Source organism: Uranotaenia lowii, chromosome 1 (assembly GCF_029784155.1).
Source record: "Uranotaenia lowii strain MFRU-FL chromosome 1, ASM2978415v1, whole genome shotgun sequence".
Lineage (NCBI taxonomy): Eukaryota > Metazoa > Arthropoda > Insecta > Diptera > Culicidae > Uranotaenia > Uranotaenia lowii.
The window spans coordinates 182171284-182199025 of NC_073691.1; the positions used below are offsets into that span (position 1 = coordinate 182171284).

At 41.7% G+C, this 27742-nt stretch overlaps 3 protein-coding genes across 4 annotated transcripts; 1 reads left to right on the top strand and 2 right to left on the bottom strand.

Moving 5' to 3' along the window:
* The first annotated feature begins 1276 nt into the window (after positions 1-1276).
* On the top strand, positions 1277-26599 carry LOC129739374 (aspartate aminotransferase, cytoplasmic). Of its 2 annotated transcripts, none has more exons than XM_055730797.1 (5): positions 1277-1399; positions 1620-1740; positions 3256-3915; positions 25586-25894; positions 25957-26599. In XM_055730797.1, exons 2-5 carry the CDS (start codon positions 1632-1634, stop codon positions 26109-26111), a joined length of 1233 nt encoding a protein of 410 aa, XP_055586772.1. In that variant the 5' UTR covers positions 1277-1399; positions 1620-1631; the 3' UTR covers positions 26112-26599. The 2 variants fall into 2 exon arrangements, with proteins under 2 accessions (XP_055586772.1, XP_055586762.1); XM_055730787.1 differs by having other exon boundaries at positions 1291-1450.
* On the bottom strand, positions 7036-9108 carry LOC129739364 (synaptic vesicle glycoprotein 2B-like). The gene is made up of 6 exons (XM_055730776.1): positions 8980-9108; positions 8873-8917; positions 8644-8805; positions 8418-8580; positions 7400-8362; positions 7036-7340 (listed from the first exon to the last, which is right to left on the bottom strand). Exons 1-6 carry the CDS (start codon positions 8981-8983, stop codon positions 7145-7147), a joined length of 1533 nt encoding a protein of 510 aa, XP_055586751.1. The 5' UTR covers positions 8984-9108; the 3' UTR covers positions 7036-7144.
* Positions 18779-20827, bottom strand: LOC129739355 (putative transporter SVOPL). Its single transcript, XM_055730764.1, has 5 exons — positions 20694-20827; positions 20476-20637; positions 20222-20384; positions 19208-20164; positions 18779-19150 (listed from the first exon to the last, which is right to left on the bottom strand). Exons 1-5 carry the CDS (start codon positions 20782-20784, stop codon positions 18943-18945), a joined length of 1581 nt encoding a protein of 526 aa, XP_055586739.1. The 5' UTR covers positions 20785-20827; the 3' UTR covers positions 18779-18942.
* Positions 26600-27742: the final 1143 nt, after the last annotated feature.

The window sequence follows — 27742 nt, forward strand, 5'->3', positions numbered from 1 at the left end:
GGTTACTTGGGATGACACAAAATAATAAACAAATGAAAGATTTATAAATTCTGAGCTACGATTAAAGATTTTGAACGCAGTAGTCTCAAAGTGAATTCAAGAAATTAAGATTCAAAATTAAATTGCCTTAATAAAACCATTTGTAAATGAAAAAAAAAATTGAAAATTGTATACAGGATAATAGGGTACAATTATCGTTAGAATATTAAAAATTTTGACAATTTTGGAATGTCAATATTTTCAATTTCGTAATTTTGCCTTTTTTTTTCAATTTTTACAATTTTATCAACTCTGTCAATTTTGTCAACTCTATTAATTTTGTCAACTTTGTCAATTTTGTCATTTGTGTCATTTCTGTCATTTTTGTCATTGTTGTCATTTTTGTTATTTTGTCAACTCTTGTTATTTTTGTATATTTTTTTCAATTTTGTAATTTTTTCAATTTTGTAAAAATTTTCAATTTTGTCAATATTGTCAAATTTGTAAATTTTGTCATTTTTTTCAATATGTATACATATTGAAAAAAAATGACAAAATTTACAAATTTGACAATTTTGACAAAATTGAAAATTTTGGACATATATGTTCAATTTTGTCCATTTTGGGTATTTTGTGAATTTTATTAATTTTGTCATTTTTGCCAATGTTTTCAATAATGACAATTTGAAAATTTGGTTATGTGGAGAAAACTCAATCTGAAAAGTTCTTATATTATTTGTTCAGAATAGTTTTAAAAGTTTCAGTAACAATCCCCCTAAGTTCGACTCTTTGCTCTTATTTTATTACACCATAGTCAGAGCGTTTCAGAAAACTTTGAGAGAGTGTAGAGAGAGAAAAAAAAACAAGACAAACCACCCACCACACCACCCACCGCCCACGGCCTTCTTGTCGAACCCCCTTTTTCATTCATAAAATCCTATCCATTTCCAGGAGTACTGAGAGAAAAAAAGTACCAAGGGAAATAGCAACCATGGCACCGGAAAATGTTTATTTGAGATACTCTTTGTCAAAATGCTAAACAGCACCAATTGTATTTTTTCCAAACTCCTCAGGGAAGTACCTCATTTTCCGGGGGTATGCGTATTTCCGGCTGGATGCGCGTTTGTTTCCAAGCAAATTTTGGTAATTATTGATAAAGTTTTTGCAACGTTTCGCTAGGATTACAACATCGTATTGAAATGATTGGAATATATGGGAGAGGGAAGGCATTCTCTCTTTCGAATTCCGGAGATTGAAACCTTATCACGTTCACGACGATCGTCAAACCAACCGACCGTATAACCCATATCGAATCCGGTCCATTGGTGGTCGTTTGTACGGCAGTCGTGGTTTGGAAGGTTTCGTAGTCAGTCGGACTGTTTTTAGCTGCGCTTTCTCTCCACATTAGTGCTGCTGGTTGGTGTGTGTCATTTTATTTCACTTTTGTTACGTCTCGATTACCCGGTGAAAGGTACAATGACACGTTCCGATATACATTTCCAATCAAATTTGCCCGGCCACGTTATCCCGAAGCCTGGTGTTGTGGACTAGTTTTAGAAAATCAACATAAGGGATTCGTGACGTTCGGCTTTAGTTTGTACTTTTTTGTTTAGTAATAGATCGATAATAATTTATTTCAGCAAAACTCCAAAATGAGCGCATTTTGCAGCGTAGAAGTAGGTCCCCCGATTGAGGTTTTCGCCCTGAACCAGGCCTGCCTCAAGGATGCCAACCCGAACAAGGTCAACCTGGGAGTGGGAGGTACGTATCATGAACTTACATTTTATTTTTTTATAATAACTATCTATATTTAATGCTATATTATGTGAAATAAGAGTACCACAATTGTTGGTAATTTTTTCTTAAATCCAGCTTTTCGAGATAAGAATCTGAATCGAATCGCAGATACCAGAGTAGGTACATAAATAACCAGCGTAGGGAATGTTTTGGAGTACCCATTGAAAAACAAACTGATTGGTCATTCAGTGAGATAAGTCTCTATAGGCGTAATTTTTCTCAAGGTCATAAAGGTCATCGGCATTTTTCGCATGCAAACAAACATAGAATGATGAACGATTCGCGAAACTTGCTGCCCCCTTGCAATGAATCTCACGAAGCACAGCGGCGTATGAAAGTTTCACACTTTGTATGGTGAAGAAGCTGTACCTAATCAAGGTTTTGCTAACTTCGACTGCCATGCTCGAAAAGGGAGATAAAAATTTGCATTTTACATTCAAAATTGATAAGTGGTACCCACCATTATCAAAAGAATTAGGTGGGAGACGCAAATGGCAACCACAGAAAAAAATGTGAACGCCCAGATAATGGAAGCTGAAGTGGATGAGGTACTTACTTAGTGCTCAGGAGGTATTTCATAAGCATTTGTCTGATAAATAACTGTTATAGACCATTGGCGAATGCCACTCGAATACAACAGTAGACCGACTAGAATACTACTGTTTTTTAACCTCAAGCTATTCGTTTTTTTTACAGTCACTTTAAGCAGAGGAGCCATAAAAAAAACTTCATAATTCAGGGATCAGCTTAGCTTAAAAACGAACACACACATATCTCAGTGAAACTTCATGTGTCTTTGAAGATATCTAAATTCTTAAGACTAAATCGTACATCTTTCTAGGATACAATGGCTAGCATCTTACTACTAATGCTAACCAGCCCATGAACAGAAAGAGTACTATGTAGGCCGTGACCGAGACTCGATCTCATGACTGAAATGCTATCCTCTAGGCCACGGTCGGCATAAAGCTTAGTAAAGATCAAGTTTGCACTAAATCAGGAGACTACGGATTTATCCGTAGTAATCGTGTCAGGCAAAGGCCCGTTTACAGTTCTCTTGAAAATGAACGTGAAAAAATCTTATTCTTTCAATAACTCAAAAACGGACACAACTAGCACGGTGGAATCGCGAGAACTGTAAATGGGTCCTAAGATCGAAAGGCTCAACAATGGAGTAGCAAAACCGAACAAGAATTCTTATGAAGCATTTTCTTATCCTTCACGACATCTGCAAGCTGTAAAATATGTATGAAAAATGGGTGTACATTTATGGGTACTTTGAAAATAAAAAAAAATCTCCAGAAAAATAAATAGTCTTAAGTATTCTAAATTTGTGCAAACTCAGAAATATTTACTAATTTATTAACTTTTTTTTAAACCTTTTCATCAAATTTATGTCCTTAATCATTACAAATTTAATTCCGTCTTTCTAGTGGGGTGATGAATTTCTTACAAATAACTTGCCGTCTTCTGTTGCAGCCTACCGCACCAACGAGGGCAAGCCATGGATTCTGCCGGTGGTGAAAAAGGCCGAAGCAGCCATCGTGGCCGATGGCAGCCTGAATCACGAATATCTGCCGGTGTTGGGTACGGATTCGGTCACCAATGCTGCCAGCACCCTGCTGCTGGGGGAAGGTTCCGAAGCTATCAGCAGCAAGCGAGCCTTCGGAGTGCAGTGCCTTTCGGGAACCGGTGCCCTGCGTGTGGGAGCTGAATTCCTGGCCCGCATCCTTGGTCGCAGTACCTTCTACTACTCCGCGCCCACGTGGGAAAATCACCACAAGGTGTTCATGTACGCCGGCTTCACCCAGGCATGCACCTACCGGTATTGGAATCAAGAACTTCGAGGCATTGATTTCGCTGGTATGATTGAAGATCTAAAAGCTGCCCCAGAGGGGGCGGTTGTTATCCTGCATGCCTGCGCACACAATCCGACCGGAATCGATCCTACTCAGGAGCAGTGGAAACAGATCGCCGATGTTTGCGAACAGAAGAAGCTTTTCCCGTTCTTCGATTCCGCCTACCAGGGCTTCGCCAGTGGCGATCCGAACAAAGACGCCTTCGCAGTACGATATTTCGTCGAGCGGGGCTTTGAGCTGTTTTGCGCGCAAAGTTTTGCCAAAAATTTCGGCCTTTACAGTAAGTACTTTTATGATTGTTCTTTTAATTGAATGAATATGAATATATGAATTTTCGTCATTTTTTCATCTAACCTGATTGAAATTGAAGTGCGTTTATTCGGTAGGGTGCCGTGCGCCGAGCGATTAAGCACCCTTGTTTCGATATTTACATTGTACTAATTACATTAAAGTTTTCCTAACCTTAAACATCAGATTTCTTTCAAAAGGTGTGTTACTCTTAGAAATTTCAGCATTTTAGTTTCTCTAGCAACATCGTAGGATAGTATAGAGCCAATATCACTTTCAAGTTCAGCCTCGCCACATGCATCTTGGTATAAACGGCATTCGACCAAGATATGTTCCACCGTCATTCGTACTTCACAGTATTCCCAGTCACCACTCTTTCTTTCAATGCAGCAGGAATGGGTTAGTCGGGTGTGGTCGATTCGAAGTTTTGCCAAAAAACGTTGCTTGTGCCTGTTGTCTCGGACTTTCCAAGTACAAAAAGTCGGTATAGTTTTATGAATAAACAAGTCTCTCTCGGACAAGATCGATTGACTGTAGACCAAACCGAGGATTGCCGTGGGATCCTTCAACAATGGAGCAACTGAACGACCTTGACCTCGCAGTCGATATTGTTTTGCTCGCCCAAACACGACAAGATGCAGAGCAAACTCGACGACCTTACCGAAAGCTCCAAGGCAGCAGGTCTCAAAATCAATGTCATAAAGACCAAGTCGATGGAAGTCAACACAGAAAGTCGTTCCGTAACTGGACAACAGGTTGAGAAAGTAAAGTGCTTCCAGTATCTTGGTAGCCAGATTACGCCTGATGGTGGTACCAAGAAGGACATCGAAACGCGGATCAGAAAAGCCCGATTTGAGTTTGCGAGTCTCCGAGAGATCTGGCGCTCACGCCAGATCTCTCTACGAACTAAGATCCGAATCTTCAACTCAAACGTCAATTCCGTATTGTTGTACGAGTGTGAAACTTGGTGCACATATGCGGTGACGACGCGAAAACTGCAAGTTTTTGTGAATCGCTGCCTGCGGAACATCATCCGCGCTTGGTGGCCTGGCAACTGGATCTCGAACGTGGAACTTAATCGCCGGTGTCATAAAAAGAGGCTGGACATCGAGATTCGGGAACGTAAGTAGAGATAGATTGGGTACACGCTGCGAAAAAATGAAAACGAGATTTGCAGAGAGGCGCTTGACTGGAATCCAGATGGGCATCGAAGAAGAGGCAGGCCCAAAAGCTCGTGGCGGCGTAGTCTAGCCGCTTAAATCCGCACAGTTGACGAGAACCTTGGCTGGCAGCAAGTGAAGACGTTGGCTCCGGATCGCCAGCAGTAGAGATATTTTATCTCAGCCCTATGCGACGCTCAATCGGCGCTGGACCCTTAGGTAGGTTAGGTCTCGGACAGGAAGTGAGAGTTGCCACCATTGACGCCAAAGATTATTCTTAACACCCATCGATGGAATACTCCGAGTGTACGCAGGTCCTCCTCGAGCAATATCCATGTCTCGTGCCCGTAGAGAACAACCGGCCTAATGAGCGTCATGTTACACTTCGTACGAGGGCTAAGTCTTCTCGACCGTAGTTACAATTGCATTCGCCGCCGGATCTCACGCCTGGTGTCATTGTCTGCGGTCACCAGTGAGCCGAGATAGACAAAGTCTCCGACAATCTCCAGCTGGTCATCGTCGATTGTGACCCTGTTATTACTGGTCAAGCGGGCTTGGTCGGTCTCGGATCCGCAGGCCAGCATTCTTGAACGTGTTAATCATCAACCCAATCCTTTCTGCTTCGCGTTTGCGGTAGATTTCCTCTATCACCGCAGATGATCTGCCGACTATATCAATGTCGTCGGCAAAGCAGATGAGTTGACTGGATCTGTTGAGAATTGTGCCCCGCATTTTGGCCACTGCCCACGTTTTTTTCTTCGGAGGGTTTGGGTTTTTATCGGTTTGGCCACCAATAATGAGGGACCCCACGCCAGCTTTTCCGAGCTCAGTCCGACCGTATGTTGTTGTGACGCTCTTTGTCGGAACTTATGATATGATCATGAGGTATACTAGAGCGTATGTTGTTGGACGCTCATTCCGCCTCAGCCTTTTTCGAAACCAGACTGTTTACCAATGCTTGTCCTGGTAAAAATTGGCGCTACCCACGGATTTAGTCAAAGTCACTTAACAAGGACGAACACTTCCGGAACTAGTTAAGGGACAATTTAGAGGTAACGAACCCTGTTTTTGTAACGTAGTCCCAGATAAAGCCTGCCAGCAGCGGGCCTCAAATTTGGGTTAAAAAGGACTGACTTAGCTTTGAAATCGTTGTCATACCTCTGCCGGTGAATGCTTTGAAATAAATGTTTAGTTCTTAGCGATTTTAAAACAGGCGAGATTATGGCGGATGAATGATCCGAAACAAACAGTTTCTGATAATTACGCCTACAGGGAATCAACGCCCTGAATGTGGTCGAGTGCCCGAGAATTCGAGAAAAAGTTCTTCCGAATTTCAGGAGAAATGCATTGCAACGAGATGGTTAGCTATCTGCCTATGGCCCAGGAAAACTTTTGTTTTTTTTGACAGTTCAAGTGTCATTTTGAGCCGTTTTCCTGTTATTCGTTGCTTTCGCGGATAATTTTGCCCACAAGTTGATGATTTTGCAAGTCATCTGTAGCTGTTCATCACTGTTGCAGCCATAAATGGACGAGTTTTCAGGGAGAAGTTTCTTCACTCTTCAGGATATAGTTTTTTTAGGGTTTGCCGCTTATTTAGTCACATGAAGGCCCTGTCAATTTCTGTCCTGATCTAGCTAGCCGTCACTTCACCCGGGATGTATTGGAATGGTACCAGCAGAGTAATATTTATGTTTCTGAAAAAAGTTTTATTGCACCAAACTGCCCACAGTTTCGTCCCATCTATTTGGGCAATAGTCAATAGTATATCGAAAAAGGGTGGCAAATCCATGAAAACATCATCTGGATGTTGCGGAGTGGTGAAATGAATTGTTGATGGTAGATTTTAGATTTTTTTCAGAAATTGATGGGAGGTGTTCGACGAAAAGTTCAAATAAAAAAAAACTTTTTTTTATGTATTTCACCCAAAAAGTTTAGTAAAAACCATAAAATCATTTTTTTTTTCAATTTTGTACGTTATTTCCTCATGGAGAAATCGAAAAAAATGTATGAGACCCTCAAGAGCTACCTGATCACCTGCATACATTCACAAACACGGAACACTTATTTTTCTTGACTCGTTTGTTCGGGTTTTGAGCTTTTGGGACAGAAGAAAGCAAGCACTGCACAAAATATCAGCATACCACCGGAGAGGGCGTAGGTCAGCTCACAATGATCATCCAACAGAAAGCCCGTGATGTTCGATCCGAAAACACTACCAAGCCGACCGAACATTAGCGAAATACCAACTGCCATAGCTCTGGAATAAAATTTTGCGGAATAAAACCACGTTTTGAAATTATTATTACAAAATTTTACCTTAGATTGGTCGGGAATAAATCGACTGTGATGGAACTGGCTACGCTTATGTTGAATCCTGGTAAAAGCATGATCATGTACAGTGCCATGATTACGTATGGTATGTTCAGTGCAGTCAAAGCCAAAGCAGAAGCTCCACAGCAAAGGTAAACGAAAACTAGGATATGTGATGGTGTCACTCGATTGATGATAAAAGTTATTACTACGAAACCGAGTGTGTAGGCGATTTCCAGCGCAAAGTTCAATCCATAAGTTTCTATCTCAAGCATCGGGCTGCACACAATCTGTTGGGTTTGGTTGAATGAAACGCCAGCGGAAATAGCTTCACAAACAGTGGTTCGTTCAACTCCGGCATCCGTTGCTTTCACCAGGGCGTTGAATATTCCGGGGAAGAACATGAAACTTCCTTGCCCGGTGTAGAAAGTTCCGAATTGAAGCGTACACACCAAGAGTGTTTTCCAAAGATAGGGTTTCATAAACAATGGTGCTGTTTGATTCCAAACAAGTTTTAAAAAGCCTAGAACACCATTGGTGTGCTTAAGGTATGCCTGGGACTGCTGTTCCTCCGGATTATCGTGGACTATTTTTTGGAATCCTAATGACGCCGCTTTGGATCCAGAGTTGATGCGATGAACTTTTTCGACAATTGCGATTGTTTGGGTTGAGCTACTTTCCTGGTTCAAAATGTATTTCGGGCTTTCTGGCAGCCAAAGTAAGCTCAAGGCGCCCAGTAAGCTTGGAACGGCACAAAACACCAAAAACAATCGCCATGGACGGTATACAATATCAATTAAGGGCATATCTAGTTTCCATTCCTGGTTGATGATCAGGTATGCAAAAAGCGGAAACGAAAGGCTGAGTGCACTGTAAAGGCCGGCTGCTGCCATTATAGCTTTCGGACTAGTTCTACTACTGTGGAACTCTCCTATGTACACGTAGATTGTGGCTGACGATCCGGACATACTTCAAAGAGTTGCTATCAATCAATGATCAATTTCTAATGTAATGTCAAACTTACAAGAATCCTGTCAAGAATCGAAAAACGGTGATCGACCAGAAGTTGGGCATGAAACTCGACAGTATTGAACATGTAGCCGAAATCAGCAATGTCGGTATCATAACCTTCCGACGCCCTTGAGTGTCTGCTAGGAAGCCCCATAGATGGGATCCGGCGATTATACCTTAAATAGACCGAACACTTTATCAACATCATCCGTCTCGCGCATCCACTACGAGTGGCTTACCCAGATACGCTACTCCACTTATTATTCCCTTATCACCGGTCGTAAGCTCCAAATCACAGTCTGCAACTGCAACAACATATCCTATGCCCAAACATTCTATAAGACCAGCCGTTAAAATGACAGCTGTGATCGTGATCAGAAAGTAGTTGAATCGACCAAACTCTGAAATAGCAAAAAAAAATACATGATAGTTTTTTTCCTGTAAACAATCCTACATTGGTAAACTTACTGGCCGCGGTTAGCGCTTCGTTGAATGTTACACAGTTTTTCTGATCTGTAACGAAGGTCAAGAACTGCTGTTAGCAATGTCATCGAACCTGAACCCGTGTTAGTTACCCATGATAGCGAATCAGCAGCTGAGCTCTGCAAGCGAAAGCCTTGAACTGGTCAGGAATTGTCTTGTCGGTGTCGAAATTTCACTTCCTTGAGTCAAACCTTATCCAATGTAGGAGAATATTAGATTACCTAGCAGAAGCAGATCGAATCGTTATTGAACCGTCTCATATAAAAAACAGAAAAATATGAAATTAAAATGTTTGATGAGTTCAACATTGAAAATCAAAATTATGTACTGTTAGTTGAGAAACTGGGTGCCGAAATTTAGGATCCCATACTATTTTGAAATAAGATTAATACTTTTCTCGGATTCCTGCAGATAATTTTATCTTCGAACGAGGAACGAAACGGTCATAAATTGTACTCGTTGTAAAATGATAAAGCCGATTTGTACTAGGTATAGTGTGTCTAGTCGCTTTTCTTTGCCTCCTGTTCTCATCACGTCAAAGATTACTCGAAAACGGTGTACACAGGTAAATAGGTGGAGCACGCGGTCCAGCTAGAAGTATCACGTATCAGCTGGTGGTACCGCATCATGCTTGCACTTTATCAATGTAAATTTAATTTGGATATTATTGCACTAACTTGCTGGGTAATTTTCTTACACCTAACAATTCGATCGGTAAATCTTCACTCGTGAAATTAACTTTCCCCATCGCGTCGGAAATACTCGATGGCACGGGGCCAAAATTTAGAGCTGTTTTTATTGATTTCGAAGTAAATATCTACATGTGCCATCAAACTGTATGTTGATACATTCCCATACAGCCCAACTTTTTACTTTGTTACAGCCAAATATCAAATTATATTTTGCACATTTGTTATTGGACTTACGATTCTTGGAATTTTTACATTTCACCCTGTCTTGAGAATAATTTTCTAAATTCTGAAAATTTCAGAATTTCGCTTTGGCTAGGATGTAGCAACAGTGGTCCCTAAAAGTAAGCTTCTTATCGAGTAATACGCCAAGGTTTTTGATTACTGAAACTCGTTGCAACGTGATGCCGGATATTGGTGGTTCGGCGAGAATTTTCCGCCAAACGAAATTACACCGCACTCAGGTATGCTTATGATCATATGATTTACATTGCACCAGTCTGAGAATTGGTCAGCGTAACGTTGGAGGGTTAGACAATCATTTTCTTGTTTAATCATCTTAAAAAGTTTAAGATAATCGGCCTAGACTAATCAGGTACCCTTCGGTAGAGCCGCAAGAACGTCGTTGAAGAACAATGAAAATAATAAGCGACCAAGGTTACTCCCTTGAAGGGCTGTAGAATTCTGTTAAACTGACATCCGCCTTTTTGACAAGTACGATTCAGACCAAGACAAAAGAGTAGTAAACATCCTCCAAGGTGTCTCAATTTCGCTAGAAGAAGCCAATGATTAAAACAATCAAATGCGGCTTCGAGATCGGTATATATGGTGTCAATCTGATAGCCGTCCCTGTACTGCTCCACGGGGCGCAGCTCCGGACAGTTTGGCGGGTTCATGTCCTTTGGAACAAAATAGACAGAGTTGGCCTCATACCACTCCAGAACACTTTTAGAATAGTAGCATGATGCTGAATCTGGACAAAATAGCGGAGCTTCGTCGTGCTGCTGCAAGAATGGAAAAAGGCGCTTCTCGAGGCACTCAGATTTGTGGATCTCGCCATTTACTGTGCCCTTTATCACGAAAGGCTCACTCCTCAGTCCGCAAGAGCATATGGCCTGCCAAACAAAATATTTGAAGTCGAACTTCGACATTCTCTTCTTCTTAAATTTGTCGTCCACACCGCCGTTGCCGTTTTGCCGTTGAAAAACTTAAAACCCGGAATTTGCTTAAAATCGGCTTTTATATACGTCACACAGCAGTCATATTTTGTCAGCATCTTCTTGTAGAGCTTCCGTGCCCGAGTTCTAGCCGTCGATTGTTGCCGTTCATCGCGGTTTGGGAAGTTCTGTACCTTGTATGTAAATATGTAGTCCAGCTCTCTTCTTTACATTCTAGACGAAGCTCTGCGACATGCCGATCTTTTCAGCCAAATCACGGCTTGAGATGTTGGGATTTGCTTTAATCATCCGCTTAGGCACAATTTTCCCGTATGTTTGGATAACGTGCCGCTATTAAGCCTACCCCCATTCTGATACCTTTCCCTCCGTCTTTTTGTTCATCGGTCCCGGTTTTCCCAGCTCTTTTGCCGTGGTCCAATGTCAATCGCTCCTGGAACCGCTTCAACACCCTGGATACGGTTGAATGGTGAATGTTCAACATTTTTCCCTACTGCCGGTGCGTTAGGTCAGAAATTCCAGGTGTTTGGTAGATTTTTTTCTCTTGGCTCGCGTTGGTTCACCTTTTCGTGGTTTCGAAAAATACGACTTCGAGTTGGGAGTCTTCTTCGAACCGCCGTTGTGAAAGGACGTTTTTTCCATAGCAGTGCGCGCCTATTCTGAAGTGACTATTCGATTCGATCATTTGCTTTTCGCAATCACGGACATCCTAACCAAGTGACTTTCACTACCTGTGTGCATAGTTATTCCCGCATAGCGTCACCCTTCAATGGGGGAAAATTCCCCCCCTTGGGGCCGGGCCCCAATCCCTTCCAGCTCAAATCAACGACGGATTCCCGAATGGATGGACCCCAGCGGAGAACACGGGGAAATGCAATTCCTCTTGCTCAAACCTACTCCTCCCAATAAAATTCCCACTTATCCCTTCACAATTTCGAAAACTATTGAACTTGCTGCTGGCCAAATCGCCGGCGGGCATCCTTGTGATAAAGGGCAAGCCTACTTACTTAAAGTTAGGTCGCCTAAACAAGTTGAAAAACTCCTAGCAGTAAACCAGTTAATCGATTCCACCCCCATCTCCATCACCGTACACCCTTCTCTTAACACATGTAAGTGTGTGGTTACGTGCCCAGAAGCGGCCGGAGCTACTAACGAACAGTTAGCTGAAGACTTGGCTAGCCAAGGAGTCACTAACGTATACCGATTCATCAACAAGACCGATGGCATAGAAACTCCAACCAATACTTTTGTCCTGACCATTCGAGGAACCACCGTTCCCACCCACATCCGTTTTGGTTTCCTGCAAGCCCGAACCCGTCCTTACTATCCCCGTCCCATGATCTGCCTCCAATGCGGAAAGTTCGGGCATACTAAAAAGTACTGCAAGAACGAACTGATCTGTCTCATCTGCGGTGACAATGAAATTCATCCGAACTGTAAACTACCATCCAATTGTGTGAACTGCCAAAACGCTCACCCATCCAACAGCCGTTCTTGTCCAGTTTTCAAAACTGAACAGGAAATCATCAAAATTAGAACCGACCTTGGTATCTCCCATGCTGAAGCCATCAAGGAGCATCGCAATCGTCAAAACCGAAACACATCTATCCAGCAACGCTTGATTCTTGCCAGCACTAGTTCTTCCACTGAAAGCAAGGACCAAGAAATCGCCGAGCTTCGTAGACAAGTCGTTTTCCTCACAGCACAAATAGCCACCTTCTCACAACAAGCCAAGGAAATGGAACAGGATGACGATACTCTCAACAACTCCGAAAGCGATTCCAGCACAGATAGCAACAAATCAACCGTCAGCAAAACATCTATCGCCAAGAGGTTTTGGAAAACATCATCGGACGATTCTCCCACCGGAACAAGCAGCAAACCCCAAGAACCCAAAAAGAAAAGGAAACGCAGACCAGAAACCAATTCCCAACCAAATCAAAATTCAACCGCTAGAACCCCCGCAACAACCCACAACCTCCCGCCCAGACAACAAGGTAAACCTAACATCACCAACCAAACCTAAAAACTGGTAAGTCCCAAAAATTCTTTAGACCCGCCTTTACAATTCAAATAGCTTCCGTTCACTACCAACCTTGCTCCAACCTATAATTCCACCACTCATTTACACCATAGTCTCAATCCACAAATCATGAATACTATCAGTCGCCATAGCCCAACCAATAAAACCACAACTAATTTCGCCCTCCAGTGGAATATTTTAGGTTTAAATTCCCGACTACCTGAAATCCAACTATTAGTCTCGAAGCATTCACCAATAGTGATAGCCATCCAAGAAACTTTAGTCCCACACTCAACAACCCAATGCAACATAATTAAAGGATATCAATTCTTATCCCACAAAAACCCCTCCAACCCCTACAGCAGAGGTGTCGGCCTGGGAATTAAAAACGGTGTTCCATACTCACCAATACCCATACATTCCACCCTTGATGCCATATGTGTCCGACTTGAAGCCCCGATCAAAATCTCAGTATTATCTATTTACGCATCCCCTTCTCTCTCTTTCGAGGACTATGCGAAGGGGTTTGAAGATCTGATCCCCCAAATACCTACCCCTATTTTCCTGCTTGGGGACTTCAACGCCCACTCCACCGAGTGGGGGGGCGTAAGTACCAATCGAAAAGGTGACTTTATATCCGACTTTGCTCAAACCAATTTCCTCACCATCTTGAATGACGGGTCTTCCACCCGTCTATGTCCCCGCACTGGCAATACTTCAGCCATCGACCTCAGCCTGGTCTCCTGGAGCCTGGGTCCTAAATTCCATTGGAGATCGCTGGAGGATAATGGAGGTAGCGATCATTTCCCCATCCTTATCAACATCCATCACCCTACCCCCATTGCTGCCACCAGACCACGGTGGAAGTATCAAGAAGCCAATTGGACTGATTATCAATATCACGTTGACCACCTCCTTTCCTTAAATGACTCCATCTCTATCCAACAATTCAATGAGATACTGCTGGAGGCAGGGTCGAACTACATTCCTCGCACTAGCGGGAAACCAGGTAAAACCTCTGTCCCTTGGTGGGGACCAGAAGTGAAAGACGCTATAAAGAAACGAAGGAAAGCTCTCCGGCTCCTTCGCCGTCTACCAAACGATCATCCCAACAAGGAAGCGGCTCTAATTGCCTTCAAAAATGCCAGATCGTCTGCAAAAACTGCTGTACGCTCTGCCAAAAACAACAGCTGGTTAGAATTCACCGAGCAAATCAACCCCAACACACCATCTAAACTCCTCTGGAACAAGATAAAAATTCTGAATGGTGAGCCTCGTAAAAATCAATTTCACTTACTCCTAAACCGACACTACACCAATGATCCCTCACTCCTTGCTGAAGCCTTCTGCCAACACTTCTCCTCAATCAACGCTACTCCCCCCAGCAATACCATCCCTGACCTAACCCCATTATCACACCCCCCTTTTCCCCCTACACAACCTTCCCCAATTGATCTCCCATACAACTCCGACTTCAGTCTAGATGAACTAAACTGTGCTCTACAAAAAGTCAAAGGGGTCTCCTCCGGGCTTGATGACATCGGCTATCCTTTTTTAATAAACCTGTCTCTATCCGCCAAAACCACCTTTTTGAAGATCATTAACCAGATATGGGAAAATGGATCGATACCCAACATTTGGAAGCGCGGCCTAGTTATTCCCATCCCCAAGCCACAAAAAGACCCAAATAATATCGATAGCTATCGCCCTATAACCCTGATTGATTGTTCGGGTAAGATAATGGAGAGGTTGGTCAACCACCGACTCAACTCCGTTCTTGATAAATACCACCTCTTGGACGATCGACAATATGCCTTCCGCGCTGGTCGATCCTCGGACGACTATTTTTGCCAACTGGAGAGCATTCTGGATAATGCTTTAGATCGAAACCTACATATCGAAATGCTGTCCCTGGACCTATCCAAAGCGTTCGATCGCCTCGACCAAGGTACAATACTGAATTCCCTCCGTGAGTGGGGCATATCTGGTCGACTATATCAATACATACAAAGCTTCCTCTCCAATCGTACTATTCAGGTACTTGTTAACGCTACTGTATCCAACCCAAAACCAGTCTCCACAGGAGTCCCTCAGGGATCTGTTATTTCTCCTACCTTATTCCTTATCGCCATTAATACCATCTTTAAGATCATCCCTATTAACACTAAAATCCTGATCTATGCCGATGACATCCTATTGGCATCGAGCTCTGTTTACGCTCGATTGGCACGAAACAGACTCCAAATTACCCTGGATAGGGTAGCCAGCTGGGCACCCACGGTTGGTTTCCAGTTTTCCCCTGACAAATCGAAGCTCTTACACCTCGGTCCCAATCGGAAAAAAACTTAGAAAGCTCCCTCCTATAAAAATATACAGCCAAACTATCCCCTTAGTTCACTCCACCCGACTATTGGGCATTTGGATTGACGATCGGTTAAGCTTTCGAACACATCTGGAACAAGTAAGGAAAAATACCAAAAACTAGATAAACATCTTAAACATTTTAAGCAAGACCCCCAGTCTAGCAAATCGCGATTCTCTTCTTAGATTTGTTCATGGATGGCTACTCCCATCCATTCTTTACGGATTGGGATTCGTTAGCAAATGCGGTCCCCGTCTCTACCAAAAACTTGAACCCCTCTATAACAGGTGCATTAGAACAGTCGGCTCTGCCTTCATAACAAGTCCAATCGTATCGATCATGGCCGAATCTGGCCAACTCCCATTCACCTACCTGGTTGCCAAACACCTTGCATCAAAATCTCTTCGTTGGCTTGCCATCGGAGGCAACAGAGATTCCCCTCTAGTTAACCGCACCGAAGCCCTAGTTCAAGAACTAACTTACACTTCCCTACCAACTATCTGTCCCAGGAGAGAGACCGCTTTCCGATACTGGACCGAAAAAGTTCCTTCAATTGACTTATCTCTTTCACAAAAAATCAAAGCTGGCCAACACCCACACACTGTCCTACCACACTACTATGATCTTATTGTTAAAAAATACAAGAACACCCAACACATATTTACCGACGGCTCCAAAACTGCTGATGGCAAAGTCGGATGTGGAATACATGACCCTCCCAACCCTCGTAGCATAGCCCTACCACCCCAGTGCTCCGTATTCAGTGCGGAAGCCTACGCTCTATTGGATGCCCTGCTGAATATTGAATGTGAATCAACCCCTACCATCTTTTCTGACTCGCTTAGCGTTTTAAAATCTGTATCCGCTGGTAATATAAAGCATCCCTGGGTATCATCCATAACATATGAAGCCCTAAACAGAAGAGCTACCCTGGTCTGGATACCGGGACACACGGGTATACCTGGCAATGAGTCGGCCGACCGACTAGCATCCGCTGGGACCGACCTTGACCCACTACAAATAGCCATACCCCAACAAGATGCCTACCTTGATACTGTGAAAAATATCTCCATCTCCTGGGAAGGCAAATGGGCAGCGAATCTTGATGCCAAGTTACGTGAGGTCAAGAATATCCCCTTGAAATGGGTAGATCGAAAAAGTCCCAAAGAACGAATAGCCCTTACCAGACTTAGGATCGGCCACACGAGACTCACCCAGTCCTATCTCCTTGATAGGGAACCACCCCCAGTTTGTCCGTGTTGTGACTGTGTTATATCTATTAAACACATCCTTGTTAACTGCCCTATATATGACGAGCAAAGAAAGCTAAAAAAAAAAAAAAAAAAAAAAAACAAGAAAACAAGACACGTACGGATTAGGGATGAATCAGCCTATTGGTTGAAAATCCCCAGAAAAAAAAAAAAAAATTCGAGTTGGACAGCATGTAAACAATACACTTCAATGAGAAAGTGTATAAAATTTGGTTGATTTCTACCCAATGCTAAAAAAGCTAAGCCCTGTTGAATGTGTCAAAATTTAATTTAAGGCAATAGGAGGTGAAATGTGTCAAATTGGTGCTGATAGATCTTCTCTGTCCTGGAATAACCGTATTGTTCTGACGATAAATACAATTTAGCTTTAGCTAGGAGGCTCTCCGAGATAAGTATTTCAGCCAGTTGAGCCTACACACAGGGACGTAATTCCACGGTAATTCTGGATGTTTCGCTTGTTTCCAACTTGTGAGGAATATGGCAGACGACAGCGAACGATTAATAATCATTGCTAGTGGTTTACATAGGTTTTCAGCACATTTTTTTTTGAAACGATAGGGGGGATGCATCGGGCCCCGAAGACGCCGACGGTTTGAGTTTGTTAATAGCATACTTTATTTCGGTTTCACTGTAAACAGGGACGTTAAGGTCGGGTGCATCTGCAACAACGTGTGATAGGGCTCGATTAACTTCGGTAGGGTCAATATCGTTCATTGTAAAAACACTTGCAAAGTGTTTGGCAAACAGTTCACATTGACCGATGGTCGGATCGCTAACTTAATTCTCGAGAAACATTCTGGAAGGGAGTCCTTTTTCTTGGCGTTTTACGTTGGCAAATGACCAAAACCAACGTAGATTTTGTTTCTTATTCATTTGAGTCTGACTGAGATAGCGAGCGTACAGTGCACGGTTGTAGCGTCGATAATTGTTGCTGGCGTAAGTGAAAGCTGATTTGAGGGAAGGATTTCTAACTGCTGAATTTCAAAGCTGACGCCCTTAGACGTCTAAACTGAGGATTTGACCAGGGTAGATGAGCATGACCCCCGCCACAACATCAGCAGCTACCGAAGACACCTTTCGGTATGCGCTGATTACTCGCAGGTTCATCAGCCGCTGCACACTGCAGAGCTTTTGCAGATTACACTGCCTGCTCAAGGCTGCCACTCCGTACCGCAGAATGGACGAGGTCACACTCGCCAGGACCCTCCTTCTGCTGCAGCGGATCGCCGAGTTGTTCGACATGGCCCGTGAGAGGGCTGCTGTCGCCATTGCCGCTCTTTTGCAGGCGTAGTCGACGTGGGCCGTGAAGCACAGCCGGTCGTCGATCATCACCCCCAGGTATTTTATCGCACGCTTGGACTCGATTGCGCACGGTCCAACTGCAATCGTTCCTGATTGTGCTGAAATCAGGTTGGTGATCAGCACCATCTCGGTCTTGTGGTGAGTCAGACGTAGGCTCTTGGAGCGCATCCAATTTTCCACCTTCTCGATAGCTACTGTGGCGAGTAGCTGGACTTCCTCTGTTGACGGGCCCGATGCCAGGAGAACCACATCATCGGCGAATCCCACTAGTCTCACTCCTGTGGGGAGACGCAGTCTCAGCAGTTCGTCGTAGACAATGTTCCACAATACCGGGCCAAGAATCGATCCTTGTGGAACCCCGGCTGAGACTCTCACTGTTTCCAGTCCCTCGCTGGTCATATACTGTAGTTGGCGGTCACGGAAGTCACACTCCATCATCCTACAGATATATGCCGGAATCCTCATGTTGATGAGCGATGACGCAACCGCTGCCCATGTGACGCCGTTGAAAGCGTTCTTTACATAGAGAGTGACCACTGCGCAAAACCGATCTCCTCTCCGTTTCTTCAGCCTGGCTTCATCTGCCCTTTCGATAACCTGTCGAATGGCATCCACCGTAAGACAGGAGGTGATATGAACACTACCCGAAGGTTTGGTGTATGGGATCTCGAGTTGTACATTATCTACCATTCGCCAGCCGGGATAGTTGCTCTAATACTTATATGATGCCAATATAATGCTTATGAAATGTGCAGATGAGCAATGGTGCAAACCTGATAGTATGAAAGTTGCATTGAAAAGAATAACATAAAGCTGATATAACACAATATAGCACTTGAAGCGTTGTTATAACGCGGCATTGCACTTGATATAAAGATGATATACAGCAAATTAGTTCCCAAAATGCAGGTATAATGGATAGAAAACACATACTCTAAAGCTGATGTTTACTGTTGTGCTAAACTGCCTCAGCGGTTTAACACCTTCCCTTTGACACCCACGTTCTGAAAACTTTCTTTTTGTTTTTCTGAAAATGAACACATTTGGGGTAGTAGAAGTCAAAGGTTTATTAAGCTTCCTGTCCGAATGAGTGAATTGACTAATATGTAGACTGGTTTTTGCGACTTACTGTAAGTACAGCTCATTCAATTAAGTATCTCGAGTATATTGTGGTATTGGTGGTTCGGTGCTTAACGGAGGAACTCACACCTAACGTATCTACGACACAATCCATTAGGACTGTTCAGTGATATCATTCGTTGGCCGCAGTTGCTTCGCAATCTTCGGCATAAATAGCGAAAACACTGCACACGCTAGCAAAATGCTACCGGAAAGGCCGAAAGTCAGCTCGCAGTTGTGATCCAACAAAGCACCGGTGACGTTAGCTCCAACAACGCACCCAAGTCGACCGAACATCATCGATATGCATACGGCCATTGCCCTAGAAACAAGAGAGTTTAACACTTGTGTGACATGGTAGCTCTGAAAACCGAATTACCTTAGATGCGTTGGGAAGAAATCAACCGTTATGGAGCTGACTACGCTGACATTGTATCCGCACATTACGGTGAGCATGTACAGGGCTATATTCAGGGCAGCGTTGTTCGTTTGGACCAAAGCTATGGCGGCAGCTCCACAGCAAATGCAAACGAAGGCCAAAATCAAAGATCGCTTGATGCGGCTAATGATCGCACCGATTATTATGAACCCGATGGCGTAGACGATTTCCAGCACGAACCCCCAGCCGTAGGTTTGCGTTTCCAGCATGGCGCTGCACTCTTGAGTTACGGTCGAGGAATTCGACGTGGAGCTATAGTATACCTCACAAATGGTCGAATTCTGCACACCTGCATCTTTCGATCGGACTAAAGCGTCCAGAATCGTTGGGAAGAACATGAACGTACCATGGGCAATGTAGAACGTCCCGAATTGGATGACGCAAACGAAGGCGGTTTTCCTCAAAAACTGCTGTCTGAAAAGTGGTGCAGTTTGTTCCCATATTAGTTTCGAGAGGCCTCGAATGCCTTGACCTTTCGAAAGCCGGAGTTTTTGAGCGCCGCTTTCCGAGTCCGGCAAAATGTGTTGGAACGCCAATGGCTTTTCTTTGGATCTAGAGTTGATACGATGAATACGGTGAATGATAGCTAATGCAGTCTTTTCATCGCCTTGATCGGAGACAAACTTCGGGCTTTCCGGCATCCGGGACAGGGCCAGTGCACCGACCAAGCTAGGAATCGAACAAATGGCTACAAACAGGCGCCAAGGGCAGTAAACGACGCCGAAGAAAGGCGTCTCTAGGCTCCATTCACGGTTTATCGTTAAAAAAGCAACAACCGGTATCAGCAAAAGGTGTACACTAAAAATGAACGAGGCTGCCATAATGGCTCGGGAACCATTCTGGCGGCTGTGGAACTCTCCCAGATAGGCATAGATCGTTGCCGATGAGCCGGATACGCTGAAAAATCGATGCCGGTTAGCTCTCCAATACAGTTCTAAGCAATTCAATAATTACAAAATTCCCGTCAGCAATCGAAAAAAGGTGATGGACCAGAAGTTCGGCATGAAACTCGAAATGATCGTACTGGTGGCGGCCATCAGCAGGGTTGGTATCATAACCTTTCGCCGTCCCTGAGTGTCCGCCAGAAAGCCCCACATGTGGGAACTGATAATAATGCCTGGGAAATCAATTGAACAGTGTATGAGTTCGATTCGATAAAAAAAGTCTTTTTGGCGGGACAAATGAAAAAAAAAATAAATTTAACTTACCGACATAGGTAACAGCGCTCAGAACTCCCTTGTCTTTGGTGGTAAGCTGCAGGTCGCAGTCCAGGACAGCAATCACGTAGCTGATCCCGATGGATTCTAGCAGGGCAGCAGTCAAGATCACAGCCGAAATCAAAATCAGCCAGTAATTGAATCTACCGAATTCTGAAAAAAACATTGATTCAACATCGTTTCTAAAAACTTAATCCCATCTAACTTACTTGCTGCCGAGATGGCATCATCGAATGTAACGCGAATTTGAGTATTTTCTGGTTCCGAACTCGACTCCGCTGTCCTAGCCGTTGTTGCCATTGCCGATGTTCATTGAGCGACTGAAGAAAACCGCGCGCTCATTGCTAGGCAAAAACTTAAAAAATCATCGTCTTACGGTAGACGGCTCTCAGATAAGTCCATGCTATTATGACTTTCGAATACGAAACATTAAATCGCTCAACACAGCTGCGGACACCATAGTTTTAATTCATCCTCACAACGGCTGGTTGTCAGTGTCCAGCCTTGTCGTGGCATTTTTATTTTTCATATCGAAATGCGGACAGTTGGTTGCAAACATGTGTTTACTTCGGGATATTTTAAACATCCATAGAATGTTTGAGCTTTTCTTGTTAAAATAAAGACTGAGGGCAATGTTCGAGAACTTTGCGAGGCTATGACAAAATCGAAGCTTTGGCGTAGAATTTTATTGATCAAAAAATCCGGAAAACAGCTTAGGATAATTTTTGACTATTAGGGAGTTTAGGTAGATGGCAGATTCATGAACATAACAAAAAGATGTACAGAATGGTTTCTCAAAGCTTATTCCGCCTTTTAGATTTTTAAAACCCCTATGGAACTTCAAGTTGTTCAAAAAATTAGAACACGCTGCTGTTGATGGTCTTTGTAGGTGAGTGAAGTGATCCATGGTCAAAGAAATTGGTTTCAACGGACGATTCTCAAGAAGTGGGACTTACAAAAAATCCAATCTGATGAGTTTAAATTTTTGATATCTCTCAAAAATTGGCCAGCTTTTTCTGGAAGCAGCTGTAGCGAGCTCGTTCTTAACCCGTTTCGTATGTGTCATCTTAATTGGTGTCACATATCATATTTATCACTAATCAACTGGAGCATCAACAGCAACCATATATTTTTTTTCTGGCACGCGATCTTGGTGAAGATGTGGACGCCGTTATTTTGTGGGCTGAATTTCATTATCCAACAGGAAAAAAATGTACACTGTACACTGATGATTTCTTATCTCAGAGGATACCCAGCAAACATTTATGAAGGTATAACGCAGAAACAACAGAATTATTCAAACAAGTATACCAGATAAAAAAATTGTATAAAACTTACCAAAATAGCATATAGCTACAAAAGTGGAGGCGATATATCTACAATGACAAGATTCCAACTATTTGATTTTCCAACAAAAAGCAAAATAAACAAAAAAAAAATTTCTCGACCGAGAGTTGAACTCCAGTCCCCCGAGTTCGCAGTCCGGTATCTTACCACGATGCTAACTCATCAGTTGATATGGTCCAAGCTATAGCTCTATAGGTGAGATTTTCTTTTTACGAACCGATCAAAGGAAGAGACCGGAGAGAGTGTCAATTGAAGGACCGCCCATTTATCGTAAATCAGTTCACTCAAATCGTAAATGTTGAATAAGTATATTCCCAACGTTTTGTAAACATATTTACGAATTGACTAAACTGCTATCCGACTCAACTATTTTTGGGCAAAGCTTGTCGTAAATGAATGATAGAAAATCACTCAATACCAACGTGTTTACGATAGTTATTGAAAATGTCTTAATATTCGATTTGGTTCATCATTTCTATTACGATTTCATGTTGGCTGGGTACATACAGTGGAGTTTAAGTTTCAAAAGTTTTCTAGCGTTTTACTTATAGCATGCGGTTCAAATTTATTTAAGCAAATGTATGAGAAACTAAAATTGTGCACGGAGAAAAAGACGACAGTTGTTCTAGTTATTTCAGTTTGTTATATCAATCATCGAAGTGGGATTGTTTTTTTCTCATTCAACTATAAATACTATAGATTCAACAACAAACTGCTGATTGACCTTACGCAATCATCTATGAATATAATAGATTCAACTGTAATGGTATAATTGATTCAACTGTAGATATGCTAGATTCAACTTCAATTGTATGATTGAATTTCGGCTCTCAACTATAAATATAATAGATTCAACAATAAACTGCTGACTGACTCTATGATGATAGATTTCACTACAGTTGTGTGATTGAATTTTAACTTTCAACTGTAAATGTTATATGTTCAACTACAATTATATGATTGATTTTATGAGTTTATTTCCAAGAAATTTAAATTAACAGAGGATTCCTTTCATCAATAATCGTTATTTTTGGTTGAATTGGCACCACTGTTATAGCCAAGTTGAATTTCATTGGTATTAAAAGACCAATAGGCATAAGTCGTGTAATATATGCGCAATACAAATAAAAAAAATTCATATTATGAAATAAAAAAGGAAGGAAACAGACATCGCGGAACGGAACCACTAGGAGGATTGGAAAAAGACAGTCCAACCCTGCCGCATCTCTTTGTCGAGAGTCGCCTTTTTCATTTTCAGCAGTGCGAGGGATTTTTCGCATAGTGATAAAAGTTTTTTTTTCTCCGTCGTCGTTTTTCCTCGAGGAGGTATCCGTTACATCCGTGCTCGCGGATGTTCGTGAAAGTCTTGTGCGTGTGAATTTCAATCGGAGCTAATTGTTTTTTCATCCTCTCTTAAACCCCAAAATCATTCAAATCCAACGTTCAAATTCTCTCAAAACATCGATAATGAAATATACAGAATCAATTATGAACTATAGTTGAATGTATCATATTTATTGTTGAATGTTTCGTGATTAATCACAAAATACAGTGGAATCAATCATTTATTATTGTTGACAATACTAAAAGATGTATTGTTGAATGTATCACATTTATTGTTGAATGTATCGTGATTAATCAGAGGAAAATAGTTGAATCTACGATATTTTTTTGTTGAATATTAAAAAAGCAATCAGAAAAATAGAGCCAAATCTATCATATTTATGATTATGAGTGAAAAAAACAATCAGAATAGTATAGTATAATTTGTTATATTTATGGTTGAATGCCGGATTTCAATAGTACAAAAGTAGTTGGATATGCTTTATTTATAGTTGAATGCATAAAATCAACCAGACATTTGAAGTTCAATCTATTGTTTTATTAGCTGATGATTGCAAATCAATCAGATATTCTGTTGTATTTATGGTTGATAGTTTGATATTTGTAGTTAAAAGAGAATCAATCATCAATACAGTTGAATATAAGTGAATTATTGTTGAAAATACTTTACTTTTCTCTACATGTGTTGACGGTTGTTTGGAGTTACAACGAAAATATAGTTGGAATTCGATTTTAAAAATCCTAAAATTAAAAACAATTCTATACTGTCTAGAAACAAGTGATGTTTCTATACATATCTTATCATTTGTAGGGGAGATGGGGGCATAATGGCCACCTTAAGGAAAACGGTTATTTAACCATAGAAAATAGCTATAATATGGAGGTTACATTATTGTTTCGTGTTCAGACACTTGAAAAGCCTATTCCCTAACGGGCTGAAACGTGAAAAACTAGATGAAAACGTTAAAAAATGCATTTTAAAAAAATTTGCCAAAAGCTGAAAACCAGCCACCGTGGAGGCATAATGAGAACCCCCCTGAGGCAGTATGAGCACCATTAATCAGAGAAAGATGTGCGTTTTTGCCTGGGAATCTAGCAGCGATTTCAATTCGATGAAGTCAGGTGAGTCGTAGATTCATCAAACAAAGCAATAACAAAATAATCTAGGTCTGTTTGTAGAATACAAACAATTCACGCATGCTCATACATTAAGTGCTTTGTTCGGAGGATGATGCTACTAGCCGTATAATGTAACAATAAAAAATCGATCATGAATTGTGAATGGAAAAAAAATCACCTCGAACAGAAATCTAACTCTAGTATTTTGATTACCTCTCCGACACCTTACCAATAGGCTAAATTGTCGGATGAAAACTAGTCAAGGTGTGGCGCTTTAAATCAATTTTAATTCGCTGCCAGATTCTACGGCAGAAAATGCTCATTATGCCTCGATAATATGGTGCTCTATATGCCCCTAGTCAACAAATTTAAGTAAAAATGTGTTTTAAAATTGATAAAAGTGAAAAATCAAAAATTTTTTGATGGTAAAAATTGAGAAACAATGTGTACATCATGTTGCAGTGCGTACATTATTGATCAAGGTTATTTTAAGATCATAAGAGCTTATTTCGTGGTGCTCAAAAATTATAATATTTTCGTAACTTTAGAACCAAGCTAGTTTTTTTTTAAATATCTCTGTAAAGATGATAAGGAGATTCCTTTTTTTGTGAAAAATTAATACTATAGGAAGTACGAAACAAATCCTCATGAAAATTTATTTAAGAAAATACGCACTTTCGTAGATAAGCGTAGTTCTCATTATGCCTCGGGTGCTCGTTATGCCCTCATCTCCCCTATAAGTTAATTTTATGCATAAACTATTAATGTTCGTTTGCTTTTTTGATTATGGATTTAGGCTAAGGTTGCCAAATTTTTTTCAGCACGTATCCGGGCCGGAAAAACCGGGAATTTTTTCATTAAAACCTGGTAAAATCCGGGCATTTGATTTCAAAAGTGACGACCACCCTGTGGTGTGGTGTTACTGTGGTGTTATCTTGTTGTGAAACGTACAAAAAAAACGTGAATTCTCTCTTTAAGAATCCAACAATTTGTATCCAACCGGTTACATCTGTTTGTGTTTGTTTTATTCATACACACATCCCCCCTTTCTGGAAAAAGCTCTCTTCGAACGACGTTATGATTAGCGTTTATTCATTTCTACGCCAGACACTGACTGGATGTTATTTAAAAAAACAATCAATCCATTACCCAGAATACTAGACCAGTCCATAGTTGAAGATCTTATAGTTATTTTTCTGATCCTTGTTTTTTTTTATTTGTCCTTGTTGTAATACATTCTTACGATCATCTTGATTGATAAAAATAAACCTTTGGCTATTTTCCTTTCCAGACGAACGTATCGGTAATCTGACTATCGTGCAGAAAGACAGCAGCACTAGTGCCGCTGTGGCATCGCAAATTACGCTTCTTATTCGAGGCATGTACTCGAATCCGCCCGCTTTCGGCAGCCGGATCGTGAGCATGGTCCTGAACGATAGCGCCCTCCGGGCCGAGTGGATGGATTGCATCAAGACCATGAGCTCCCGGATCATCACCATGCGGAAGGCACTGTACGATGAGCTGGTGGCGCTGAAGACTCCCGGCACCTGGGAACACATCACCCAGCAGATCGGAATGTTCTCGTATACCGGATTAAATGGTTAGTAACTGCTTGATTCCTACATAACAATTAGAGATAAGGTGCCGTTTCTTAAATTTCAGAAAAACAAGTGGAGATCCTGATTAAGGAGTTCAGTGTGTATCTGCTGAAGACCGGCCGCATCAGTATGTGCGGACTGAACGAAAACAACGTTAAATATGTGGCCAAGGCCATCCACGAGGCTGTTACTAGATCCGAAACGGCTTGTAAAATGTAGAAAACTCGTTGAATATTCATTAAACTATCCACAGGATTGTCGAAGTGCATAGCAGCTGAAGCAACCGATAGAGTTTGATCAAAAACCGTAGATTTAGAAATAAAAAAAGAGTGATTTGGTTTGTTCCTTTTGGCCCAATCCGGCGCTATTAGTGCATAGAATGATTGTAAACATCGAAGTTTTCCAATTCTAAAATTCAAGGATGCAGCATTTAACAGGGAGTTTTTATACGAATCAGATTATTGAAACGACCCCATTTTCCACTTTAAATAAAAAAAAAACTTCATCAGATCCACATAGGTAGTATAATAATGTTAAAAAAAAGCAACGTACAATTGTATCATTCAGGAAAACAAATAACAGGTCAGTAAACCGAAACCACAATAGCTTTTCTAACATATACTTTTTTGTACCACAATATTCAGATTCCCGTTTCCCGGCATGCATTTAAGTAGTAATCAAATAAAAGAAATGTGTTGAACTTCCAAGCCTGATTTTGATTTCTTACTTTCCTAATAATAGATTAGCAGATTTCGTCAAGAATTTTGTCGACCCACAGAGGAGCGTTACAGTTGATATCTCTATCTCGCCTTGTACTTCAACGAGAAAATGTGTACTAGTTCTTGCGAAATTTTGTGATTTAAAACCAGTTGAAGCCAATCGAGAGCTGTAGTAGGGGGGGTAGTAGGAAAATGTTAGACTTTTGCTTGTCTGAAATTTGTGACTGCGCAATGAGCTGATAGCTAACATACATAAAAATTGCTTGAAACTGCTGGTTTAGTAAAATGTGCTGCATTAATTCTAGAATTCTGCTTCATATTTTCGTGTCGTTTACATGAAGATTCACGACATTTAACAATTTTGTTTTTGCTGGTACTTATCGTTTTGTGCGACTTCCGTTTGGTTTATGCAATGCGCCTGATATTTTCCAGGAGCTTCTACTAACCATGTTTCTAGTTGGTTGTGAAGAATCGCAATTTTTTTTGGATGGCATATTAGTGTACGATCAAACATATGTAACCGGTTGGTTACAAATCGTTTAATTTTTGTTCTTATTTGTAGTTTTGTACGTTTAACTCTAGAAAATTCATGTTCCTTGTCAAGTCTCACAACTAGAAAGCACCACAGTAGGCTACATTTTACTACTGGCTGCTGTCAATTCACAGAGAAGGAAAAGGAGGAAAGAAAAAGAAAAAAAATGGAAGGCGAAAAGGAAGCTTGCTTCCGGAAAATTTGCTCTCTTCTGTACCAGGCGTCCGTGAGTGTAGTCAAGTTTCTGTATAATGTTTGTGATATATACATATATATAGGCAATATGCTTTGCCTCCATGACTAAGGATGTAGAAAGCTTTGTGAAAATACTTTCACTTGTATGGTAATATCTCGTGAAATCCCTCCATTGCCGTTATCAACCAGAATGCTTCCTGAAGGTCCTTGGGAAATGTTGCAAGAAGATTTCTTATTTGTACCTAGATATAGAAGTGGAGAAATGATACGCCGTTTGATTTATCGGTAGGATGGAAGTACCGCGTGGTATTTTCGTGTCTTTGGATCACGAAGAAAAGTTCTACTGATCGTTAAGAGATCGTGCTGCAATTTCAATGTTCCAGAGCAACAATATGTGGCTTCCC